The 12,049-nt window shown below is 41.1% G+C and overlaps 1 protein-coding gene across 2 annotated transcripts in view; it reads left to right on the top strand.

The window, feature by feature from the left end:
• The first annotated feature begins 2,434 nt into the window (after nucleotides 1-2,434).
• Nucleotides 2,435-12,049, top strand: part of VTI1B (vesicle transport through interaction with t-SNAREs 1B) — a 31,835-nt gene continuing 22,220 nt past the window's right edge. For both annotated transcript variants that reach the window (XM_043556435.1, XM_043556436.1), the window contains exon 1: nucleotides 2,435-2,948. In XM_043556435.1, the coding sequence (XP_043412370.1) occupies nucleotides 2,834-2,948 (115 nt within the window). In that variant the 5' untranslated portion in view covers nucleotides 2,435-2,833. The remainder of the gene's footprint in view (nucleotides 2,949-12,049) is intronic.

Genomic DNA, 12,049 nt, shown 5'->3' with positions numbered 1-12,049 from the left:
AGTTTCTCTTAGAAAAGCAGAAGAAGGAAAAGGCTATTTGGTGATTGTCACTGAGTTTATCTTTGTGTTCTTCCGTAGTCACACAGTGGGGCTTATTTTCACAGAATTCAAAATAACTACAAAGGAAGAGTATTAAACTGGACCCTGGTGGAGGCAAATGTTCAAAGATGGAGCAAACAGTGTCATCCAGTCTTTGATACAAATGAGTAGACCAGCAAAGGGAAGTCAACTCTGTATATATGGTTAACTACTTACCCAGAAGCACATGGGTAGCAGGGAAGAAGTCTAAAACAGAAAAATCCTGGAAGATAATGCATGCAGTAAAGGGACTAGTTAAGGACTTAAAAAAAAAAAAAACCAAAAAAACCCAAAAAAAAACTAAACTAAAGATGGTAATATGTAACTGGAAGAATTGAGGGCGAGCACCTGAGTGACCAAGACTGACACTGTACTGTCTTCATAAGCACCAATCAACCAATGTGGCAAAAAAAGTCCCAAAATAACCCCCCCCCCAATTCTTTATTCAGCAAAATTATCTTAAGGACGGATATTGGTAATTTACAGTCACTATAGTAATCTTTCAGGGCATTTCCTTACACTATCTTAACATGATTAAAATGTCTATTTGCTAAAAATCTACATTTAATTTGGAGAGCTTTTATCAAAAGTAATGCTGCCAAAGGAAATTGGAGGAATAATAATGTTCTTATCACTTGTTTAGAATATGTTATTCTAATAGACTTTGATTTTCTTGGACTGACAATTACATATTCACTTTGGTGGGGTAAAGAGTTATGGGACCACAGTCTTCTCATATTTGTAAATGGATATTCTTTTGTTGAACGTGTTTTGACCATCAAGCTATATATTTAAAAATGGTCATTTTATGGAAAAATTGGAAATTTTTAATAGTTAAGTAGCATAACTAATATTTTACTTAATTTATGTTGAACTATCAATGACAAATAAAAAAATTTTATTATTTGTAATGTTTTTACTTACCTAAATAAAAGCTGTAAGAATTAGAGTCAATGAAAGAAAACAATTAAATGAAAGTTTAGCTATAAGAAGAAAATGCTTTTCATTATTATGGTTATACAGTCATTTCTCATTTTTAAGGATAATTTGTCTCAGAGTCTAACCACAGTATAGTCTCCATTGAAATGCCATTAACTTTGGTTGTGTGATAATTTGATTATTCATTCACCCATTTTCTGCTTTTGTGATGCTTTTCAAACATTTTTTTCCATCTCAGGCTATTATGTCCCCCTTTTGCACCTGTCCTTTCTGGAACAGAGTTGTGGGACTTAATCACATTACACTTCCACTAACAACCTCAGATTTTGCTATCTCTATATTCAATGAACATTAAGAGCTCAATGCATTTGTTGAATCAGTGGTCATAAATCAGTCTGATAAAAATAAAGTTCCAGGAGATATATGAATCATCAAATCACTTCCCCCTGAACAGTCATACATCGTTTAATATGTTTGGGAAGTTTTATATATTGGGCTGCCAAGCAAACATTTCAGAAAGGGCTTTGATAGGAAAATCATGAAATAAGTTGAAAACAGAAATTCCCTGCCATGGAACCATGAAAACCCACGTTGCAGAATAGGACTTTGTCACTGTTAACACATTACACGTAGTGGGAAAGAGACCTGATGAAGCAGAGTCCGCCTTGCTCACCACGTTATGAAACAACCAAGCACAGAGAGTGAATTTTTTATTCACCAACATATGCCCAGATACGGCATAATGACATGCTGAACATTAACAAATACCTGCTGAGGGGCACTTGGGTGGCTCAGTCAGTTAAGCCTCTGATTTTTACTCAGGTCGCGATCTCCTCGTCCGTGAGTTCCAGCCCCGCATTGGGCTCTGTGCTCACAGCTCGGAGCCTGGAGCCTGCTTGGGTTTCTGTGTCTCTCTCTGGCCCTCCGCCACTCACGCTCTGTGTCTCTCTCTCTCAAAAATAAACATTAAAAAATACCTGCTGAGTGAATGAATGCACCAGGCGAGCACAGAGACTAGAGGCTGCGAGCGTATTTGGGGAGTCACTGCCTAGGAACTATTTCTGAAAGCATATGGCTCTGGGCGTTTGACCTCTCCAATAAAAGGTTTTTTGTTTTGTTTTGTTTTTTACCGCTGCAGGGCAAGCAAGGAACCTGCCCCAGCTCTCTCTCAAGGGCTGAAAGCTAATGTTTAGTCAGGACGCGAACTGAGGAAATGAGAGCCGCCAGACGGGGCGATGATAGCGAAGATGATTTCCAAACGCTTACGGATACCAAACTACTGCTTGTCAGCACCACCCACTGGGCCTGTAGCGTTGACAGAACCACCGCCCCCGCCAGCGCGTGACTTCGGAGTCCGAGTGGCTTCCACGCCGAACTACAGCCCCCGGCATGCACTGCAGCGACCGCCCCTCACCGGAAGGCGGGGCCCTGGAGACAGGCGGTCGCGCTGCCCGTCCCGCGGGTCCCCCACAGTCCCTTCCGTTGTGGCGCTCTCCCCAACCCTGAACTGGGTATTTCCGGGGCTTCAGCACTCCGCTCGCTCCGATGCACCACCACCCTCCCGGGAATCGCCCAGGCGGGCAGCCCACCAGACTTCCCATCAGGCTTTCGCGCCCGCCGCTCCCTCAGTGACGGTATGAAGGGGGTGGGCGTTCCGGCTCGGGAGGACCCCGCCGCGGCCCCGGAAGCGCCTCGTCCCCGGCGGTGGTGGCGGCGGTCGCCGTGATGCCTGCGGGACTGGGTGGCTGACCGCCGGGATAGGAGCGGGGCCAGTGCCCAAAATCTCGGTGGCCGCTGCTCGAGCGCGGCCTGCGCCATGGCCACCTCCGCTGCCTCTTCGGAGCATTTCGAGAAACTTCACGAGATCTTCCGCGGCCTCCATGAAGACCTGCGAGGGGTGCCGGAGCGGCTCCTGGGGACAGCGGGGACAGGTGAGGCGAGGGTGGGACGCGCCGTGGGGAACTCGGCCCCTTGCGCGCTCTGGGAATACGAGCTCCCCACCCCCTTCTCAGATCGGGTCCCTCTTCCCTCCGCTGCGCATCCTCAGACACGCCCCCTAGGGTTGGCTGGGTCTCGGCGTCCAGCATTTCCCTGCTGCTCCTTGAGGGTGCTCAGGGTTGGACCTCGGAGTGTCGTCTCTTTGGGATTCTCTTACTACTGTAGCCGTCAAAATTTTCTTGTGTCATTTTCACTGTGGAAGAAGATCATAGGAGACCTTAAGTCTGTGTCCATGTATTTCAGTAAAATTGGTTTCTTTTGTAGCTGTCTGTGTATTTTGCTTTATGAATTTTAGAGCATTATTCTCAAGAGAAATCCATAGTTTTCACCAGACTGACAAAGGATCCGTAGCACCAAAAGGGCCAAGAAGCCAAAGAAAACATAATTTTGGAGTTGCTAAATGATCAGATTTTGTGGGGGAAGTGGTCTTTAAAAATCAGGATTGTGGGTTTAGGTGTGGTCCCCTTCCGAACTTTCTGTCATTTGACTTCAAAATTCAGGTTGCTGCAAGCTTTGCTTGGAGGAGTTAGTTTTCCAGTAAAATCTCTAGGAAGACCTGTCACAGCTCTTTGCCACTCAGAACAAATACGTCTTGATGGCAAGACTTGATAAGACTTTATTTTGTAGTTTTTACTAAGGATCAGAGCTTGAGTGTTTGCTCTGTGAGTTTCCTGAGGTCATATGAATTGAATAACTCTGGTCAGAATGCCAGAGAATGTTAAACATATTTATTGGGAGAGGCTGCTGTGTGCCAGGCACTCCCCTAAATGCTGGTAGTATTGCAGATTATTGCAGTGAGGAAACTTAAAATCTTTGTTCTAGTGGGTCCCTGGTAATATATGAATATTAAGAGAAGAGTTATGCAGGGCAAAGGAATGGAGAACTCTAATAGTAAACAGGGTGGCTGTGAAAGGCTTCTTTGAGAAGGTGCCATTTGAGCAGAGACTTGAATGAAGGGAGTCAAGCATGTGAAAATTTGGGAGAAGTAAGTGTGAGGAGAAAAGAATAGTATTCCAAAGTTTCCTTAAGCACAATGAGCTTGGTAAGCATTGCAAAGGTTCTTAAACAGAAATGAGCTCTTCTAGGAAGAGCAAGAAGGCCAGCGTTTGCCAGTGAAATGAGCAAAGGAGACAGTGGTAGCAGATGAGGGTAAAAAGAGTTAGGCAGGGCCAGGTCACGTGTGGCCTTGTAGAGCACAGTGAAAGATTTGCACCTTTTTCTAAATCTGATGGGATGCACTTACAGAGTATTGAGCAAAAGAGTGATGGGATCTGATTTACATGGTTGAAAAATAGACCATTTTTTGCAGCCCAGTGCTGAATTAAATTTTGCAGTGGTGGTTTCTGGAAGGGTAAATAGTGCAAAAGGGCATTCCATTTTGAAAAATAGAAAACTGAGTTCTATTTGCCTTTATCATCTACCTAACTTTCTCATTGCTGGAAAGAAGATAATCAAAAAGGTGTGAATACCTAACCAAGCACAAAATACTCTTTTTTTTTTAATATTTATTTATTTAAAAAAAAATTTTTTTTTTTCAACGTTTATTTATTTTTGGGACAGAGAGAGACAGAGCATGAACGGGCGAGGGGCAGAGAGAGAGGGAGACACAGAATCGGAAACAGGCTCCAGGCTCGGAGCCATCAGCCCAGAGCCTGACGCGGGGCTCGAACTCACGGACCGCGAGATCGTGACCTGGCTGAAGTCGGACGCTTAACCGACTACGCCACCCAGGCGCCCCAATATTTATTTATTTTTGAGAGACAGAGACAGAGAGCACGAGTGGGGGTGGGGCAGAGAGAGAGGGAGACACAGAATCTTAAGCAGGCTCCAGGCTCTGAAGCAGGCTCCAGAGAATCTGAAGCAGGCTCCAGGCCATCAGCACAGAGCCCGATGCAGGGCTCGAACTCACGAACCATGAGATCATGACCTGAGCTGAAGTCGGACAGTCAACCGACTGAGCCACCCAGGCTCCCCACAAAATACTCTTAATACAAGTTGCTGGTAGCGGACTTAGTTGTTTAATGGGTAAGTAAATACAGTGTACACGTATCTATAGGTTATAATACGAATTTCAACAATTTTCCATCTCTGTTCGCTACTTTACTCATACTGCTCAATAAATATTTGTTGAATAAATAGAATTTAGTTGGGCAAACACACTGTGTCTTATCTCTGAATCCTTTTTTCCTAGTTCTGAGATTACTTCATGAGCTTTCCAGAGCTTTAATTTCCATCATAAATTACATAAATTATTAGGTTCTGAATAATGTACATAACAGCTCTTGAATTTAGCTTATGCTCTGTAATTGAACTTAATCAGTTTTTAATAACTCTTTCAGAATTACTGTGTATCAGTCACTGTCTTGGACCCTAGGAGTTTCAAGAGCTCTTGCCTTAATGGGACTAAATTTACAACAAAGTGTGTGATTGGTCCTAAGACAGTTTTGAGACCATAAAGAAAAGGTTGACTTGTGTGTTAGGGGAGGGAAGCAGAAAGGAGAACTAAGTATTAAGGGGTTGAGTGGGAGTTTGCCAGAGGGAGATGGGAAGAGGCAATAACAGAACAGAAAATCAAATACTTAGAACCATGAATGGAGCTTAGGGTATGTGTGGGAGATTAATAGTAGATCAGGAAAGTGAGACACAGCCAGATTGTGAAGGGACTTTATATCACATTAAGACATTTGGGCTTGATACGAAGAATCGGTGAAGGATTTTAAGCAGCTGGCTAATATGGTCAGATTTTACTTTAGAAGGAGAATGCTGGTGGCTGAGTGGAGGATGAAAGAGAAACAAGAATCTGGATATAGGGGACCATACTAAGAGCCTTTGTGGCAATTATCTGGGTAACATGGGAATCTAGAGAGTCCTAAATCCAATTTCTGAGGCAGAAATTAAGATCGGACATGGGGAGTGAGAGACAGATTCAAGGGTGTCTGCATTTTCTCACTTGGTTATTTGGGTGAATGATGAACTTAAATAAGAAATATAAAAGTAGGTTGTAGATAAAGAAAGCATCAAGTGTGCTTATAGAATAGAGATGATAATGTATGTCCAGTCTAGCCTGACAAGATGTTTCTTTTCCTGCCACTAAAAATAACATTAATGGGGTGCCTGGGTGGCTCAGTTGGTTAAGCTCAGGTCATGATCTCACAGTTCATGGGTTTGAGCATAGTACTGTGCTGAGAGCTTGGAGCCTGGAGCCTACTTCGCCTCCTCCCCTGCTAGCTCCCATGCGTGCATTCTCTCTCTTTCTTTCTCTCTCTCTCAAATAAAAATAAACATTAAAGAAAAAGAAATAACATTAATGAAGAAGATCTGTGAATTGGGAAGCAGTATACTATAATATTTAACAGCAATGATTCTAGAGCCAGACTGCCTGGGCTCACATCCAGGATCCATCTCTTAGTAGCTGTGTGACCTTGGACAACTTACTTCAACCTAACTAGTTTCTCCCTGCAAAATGGGGTAAATCGTCGTATTTACTTCATAGGGGTCTTGTTGGATTAAATTAGTTAATATATGTAAAGCCCATAGAATGAATATTGCCTGGCATGAGCCATTCACCATTGTTACTATTATATAGGAAATGGGAGTTTTATTTAAAGAAAACATAAGAATACCAGCTCTGTATGCAGCTGTTGTCTTGCCCTACTTTCTCTTTTTTCCCAGAGCACTTATCATCTTCTTTTTTTTTAATTTTTTTTAATGTTTATTTATTTTAGAGAGAGGGAGGGAGGGAGGGAGGGAGGGAGAGAGGGAGGGAGGGAGGGAGGGAGTGGAGGAGGGGCAGAGAGAAAGGGAGACAAAGAATCCAAAGCAGGCTCCAGGTTCTGAGCTGTCAGCACAGAGCCCGACACAGGGCTCAAACTTACGAACTATGAGACGATGACTCGAGCTGAGGTCGAATGCTCAACCAACTGAGCCACCCAGATGCTCCAGCACTTATCTTCTTTTTTTTTTTTTTTAAATGTTTTTATTTATTTTTGAGACAGAGAGAGACAGAGCATGAATGGGGGAGGGGCAGAGAGAGAGGAAGACACAGAATCGGAAGCAGGCTCCAGGCTCTGAGCCATCAGCCCAGAGCCCGACACGGGGCTCGAACTCACGGACCGCACGATCGTGACCTGAGCTGAAGTCGGACGCTTAACCGACTGAGCCACCCAGGCGCCCCTCCAGCACTTATCTTCTAATGTACTAGGCACTTTATGTATTTCTGATGTTTATAGTATAGTATAGTATTTGTCTTCCTTTCACTAGAACAGTGGTTTTCATAGTTTGGTCCCTGAACTGCCAGTGTCAGCATCATCTGGGAATTTATTAGAAATGCAAATTATTGGGCTCTACCCAAGATTTATGGAATTATTAACTGTCTTAACAGCCTGTTTTAACAGCCATCCAGGGGATTTCTGATGCATGTCAAGTTTAAAAGCACCTGAGCCAAAAATAAGTTCTGTATTTTCTCCACATCTTTGTCAGTGGGTGTTATTTCTTGTCTTTTGATTATAGCCTTTCCAACAGGTGTGAGGTAATATCTCATGGTGATTTGCTTTGCATTTCCCTGATTAGTGATGTTGAGTACCTTTTCGTATACCTGTTGGCCATCTGTATGTCGTCTTTGGAAAAATGCCTGTCCAGATCTTTTGCCCATTTTTTTTAATCAGATTGTTTGGGTTTTTTGCTCCTGAGTTGTATGAGTTCTTTATCTATTTTGGGCATTAATCCCTTATCAGATACATGATTTGCAAATATTTTCTCCCATTTGGTAAATTGCCTTTTCATTTTGTTGATGGTTTTCTCTGCTGTGCAAAAACTTTTTAGTTTGATGTAGTCCCATTTGTTTATTTTTACTTTTGTTACCTTTACTTTTGGTATCAAATCCAAAAACTTATCACCAATACTGATGTCAAGGAACTCTGTGTTTTTTTTCTAGGAGTTTTATGGTTTCAGGCCTTACATTCAAGTCTTTGATCCATTTTGAGTTAATTTTTGTATATGGTGTAAGATACTGGTTAATTTCCATTCTCTTGCATTTTTCTGTCAAGTTTTCCCAAAACCATTTATTGAAGGGATCATCATTTCCTATGAGGTAATGGAAGAGTGTGTGTGTGTGTGTGTGTGTGTGTGTGTGTGTATGTGTGTGTATGTATGTATCTCCTCCTGGTTCCTGACACACAGCTCCCAAAATCCTTGTAATTCCCTAAGTGATAAGAACACTAGGAGCATCTTTTGTTCTAATGAGGTGACTCTGGGTGGGCTCCTGGGTGGGGACTGGTCACCAGAAAGACCAACCTGTGATTAGAAGCTTGGATTTTCAGCCCTATCTTTTGTCCTCCAGAGAGGAAAGAAGAGCTGAAAATGGAAGTTAATAATTGATCATGCCTGTATGAAGTAGCCTCCATAAAATCCCAATAGTATATGGGGTTTAGAGAGCTTCCAGGAGGGTGAAAATATCCATACCTGGAGTGTGATGCACCCCAGCTCCACAGGGACAGAAGCTCCTGTGTTCAGGACTCCCCCAGACCTCACCCTGTGTATCTCTTCATCTGGCTCTTCACCTGTATTCTTTATCATAATCCTTAATAAATTGGTAAATGTAAGTAAGCATTTCCCTGAATTCTGTGAGCCACTCTAACAAGTTAATTGAACCTGAGGAGGGGGTCATAAGAACCTTCAATTTGTAGCCAAATTGGACAGAAGTTGTGGCTAACCTGAGGACCTATTACTTGTGATTGACTTTTAAAGGGGGAGGGGTGGTCTTGTGAGACTGAGCTCTTAATCTGTGGAATCTGATGCTGTCTCCATGTAGATAGTGTCAGAATTGAGTTGAACTGTGAACATCCAGCTGGTATTGCAGAGAAATGTTTGGTGTGGAGAAAAACCTCCACACGTTTGGTTGACCAGAAGTGTTCTGAGTAGTAAAGGAGATACACAAGAAACACAGGAGGGACTGAGTTTTTCTCTATACAGGAAAGAAAGACATAGGAGGGGGAAGGACTTGGTTTTCTAATGTAGCTCCCATTGTATATTCTTGACTCTTATTGCAAGTTAATTGATCATGTATGTGTATATTTATTTCTGGGCTCTCTATTCTGTTCCACTGATTTTTGCATTTTTTTTTATGCTAGTGCTGTAGCTTTGTAATATCAGGAGGCATGATACTTCCAACTTTGTTCTAATTGGGGTCTTTTTTGGTTCCATACAAATTTTTGGATTGATTGTTTTATTTCTGTGAAAATTGCCATTGGAATTTTGATAAGGATTGCAGAGTCTGTAGATTGCTTTGGGTATTATGGACCTTTTAACAGTACTAATTTTTCCAATCCATGTGCATGGAATATCTTTTCATTTATTTGTGTCTTCAGTTTCTTTCATCAGTGTTTTGTGTTTTTAGTGTACATATCTTTAACCTCCTTGGTTAGGCTTAGTGTTTTATTCTTTCTGTTGCAATTGTAAATGGCATTACTTTCTTAATTTCTCCTGATAGTTCATTGTTAGTATATAGAAATGCAATCGGTTTTTGTATATTGATGTTGTATACTGCAACTTACTGAATTTATTTATTAAATCTAACAGTTTTTTCAGTGGAGTCTGTAGGGTTTTCTGTGTATAATATGCCATCTGCAAATAGTGACAGAATTTACTTCTTCCTTTCCAATTTTGAATGCCTTTCATTTCTTTTTCATGCCTAATTGCTCTGGCTTCCAATACTGTGTTGTATAAAAATGGTGAGAGTAGGCATCCTTATTTGTGATCTTAGAGGAAAAGATTTGAGCTTTCCACCAGTGAGTATAATGTTAGCTGTGGGCTTGTCACATATGACCTTTACTTTGTTGAAGTATGTTCTCTCTAGATATATCCAGTTTGTTGAGATTTTATATCATAAATGGATGTTGAATTTTGTCAGATACTTTTTCTGCATCTCTTGAGTTGATCATATGATTTTTGCCCTTCATTTTGTTAATGTGGTATATCATGTTGATTTGTAGATACATTCTTGCATCCCTGGAGTAAATCCCACTTGATCAAGGTGTATGATCCTTTAACGTGTCATTGAATTCAGTTTGCTAATAACTTTGTTGAGGATTTTTGCATCTATGTTCATCAGGGATATTGTTTTTTTGTTTGTTTTGAGAGAGGGCACAAGTGAGTGAGGGGCAGAGAGAGAGAGAGAGAATCCCTTGAGGGACAGAGAGAGAGAGAGAGAGAGAGGGAAGGAAAGAGAGAGAGAAGTAGGACTTACCTGAAGTGGGGCTTGTGCTCACCCAAAGTGGGGCACGAGCTCACCTGAAGTGGGGCTGAAGCTCACCCAACGTGGGACTCGAACTCATAACCTGAGTCAAAATCAGATGCTTAACGACTGAGCCACCCAGGCACCCAGAGATATTCTTAATTTTCTTTCTTGTGGTGCCTTTGTCTGGTTTTGGTATCATTGTAATGCTGGCCTCATAAAAGTTTGGAGGTGTTCCTTCTTCTATTATAAGCTCTATATTTTGTCTGTTTTGTTTATTATGTATCCTAAGCACCTAGAACAGTGCCTTGTATATACTAGGTGCTCCACAACTATTTGTTGAGTGATTGTAGAAGTACTGTGAATTGTGGAGAAACTTACAATAGTATATGGTTGCCTATTAAAACTGGGTGTAACTTTATTTTTATTCTACCACATTTTCCACATTTTCATCATTTGTAAAATGGATATCTATACCTATTAAAACAAAGGATGGGATAACAGACAAAATATGTCCCCTTTTAGGAAGATTGTATGGCAGTGATAATCTGTTAGCGTATGTGATAATTATTAATCGATTTTATATAATATTAAGTATGTACATAATTTTTAATGCATATTACTTAATATATAATTACTTAATAATATTAAGTATGCCATAATGTTTAGTCTTAGTTTGTAGCATCTGAAGAGGTCTCTCCAAATACCTCAGAATGCTGTAAATTATTATTAGATAATACTGTGCCTGTAGTCATGTTCTAGTTTGGGTTTTGTAGGACCTGAAGGCAGCTCCAAGTGTATTAATGAGTGTTATAGAATTATTGAAAAGTTTCCATTTTAACTCACTCAAATTTCAGCGTGTGTCTTTGAGACCTCATTATTCTGGAAACCAGCAAAAATAGTCACTATAAAGAGACTATAGAATCATATGCAACTGGTTGGTAAACAATTAACTTACTGACTGCAGAATTTTAATTTTTCTAACACTCTTCATATTCTTTGGTGAATTTTGTTTTTACTCTTAGTTCTTTCTACCTAAGGATTTAATTTTAAAAACAATGGTAGTGGGGCACCTGGGTGACTCAGTCCATAAAGCATCTGACTCTTGATTTTGGTTTGGGTCATGATCTCATAGTTCATGAGTTCAAGCCCCACATAGGGCTCTGTGCTGACAGTGCAGAGCCTGCTTGGGATTGTCTCTCTCTCCCTCCCTCTCTCTGTCTCTCTCTCCCTCTCCCTCTCCCTGCCTCTTTCTCTGTCCTTCCCATGCGCACATGCACATGCTCTTTCTCTCAAAATAAACTTCAAAAAATGGTAGTTGCTATTTATGAAACTCTCAATATGCCGAGCATTTGCTAAGTGCTTATTATGTGTAGTATCTCTTTTAACCCTTTCAGACAACCTTATGAGGTTGGTACTGTTATATTTCTTATTTTCAGATAAGGAAACAGGCTTAGAGGGATTCTAACACAGGCATATCTTGTTTTATTGCGCTTTATTGCACTTCACTTTATTGTGCTTTTCAAATACCGCATTTTTTACAAATTGAAGATTTGTGGCATCGCACAATTTGTGTTGAACAAATTTATTAACACCATTTTCCAACAACATTTGCTCAACTTAATGTCTGTCACATTCTTATGGAACTTCAGACTGAAATTAGGCCAGTTAATAACCCTATAATCGCCTTTTAGTGTTCAAGTGAAAGGAAGAGTTGCATGTCTCTCACTTTAAGTCAGAAGCTTCAAATGATTAAGCTTAGCGAGAAAGGTATGTCAAAAGCTGAGATAGGACAAAACCTAG

The sequence above is a fragment of the Prionailurus bengalensis genome, chromosome B3 (genome assembly GCF_016509475.1).
Source record: "Prionailurus bengalensis isolate Pbe53 chromosome B3, Fcat_Pben_1.1_paternal_pri, whole genome shotgun sequence".
Taxonomy (NCBI): domain Eukaryota; kingdom Metazoa; phylum Chordata; class Mammalia; order Carnivora; family Felidae; genus Prionailurus; species Prionailurus bengalensis.
This window is presented reverse-complemented; position numbering and strand designations above follow the sequence as displayed.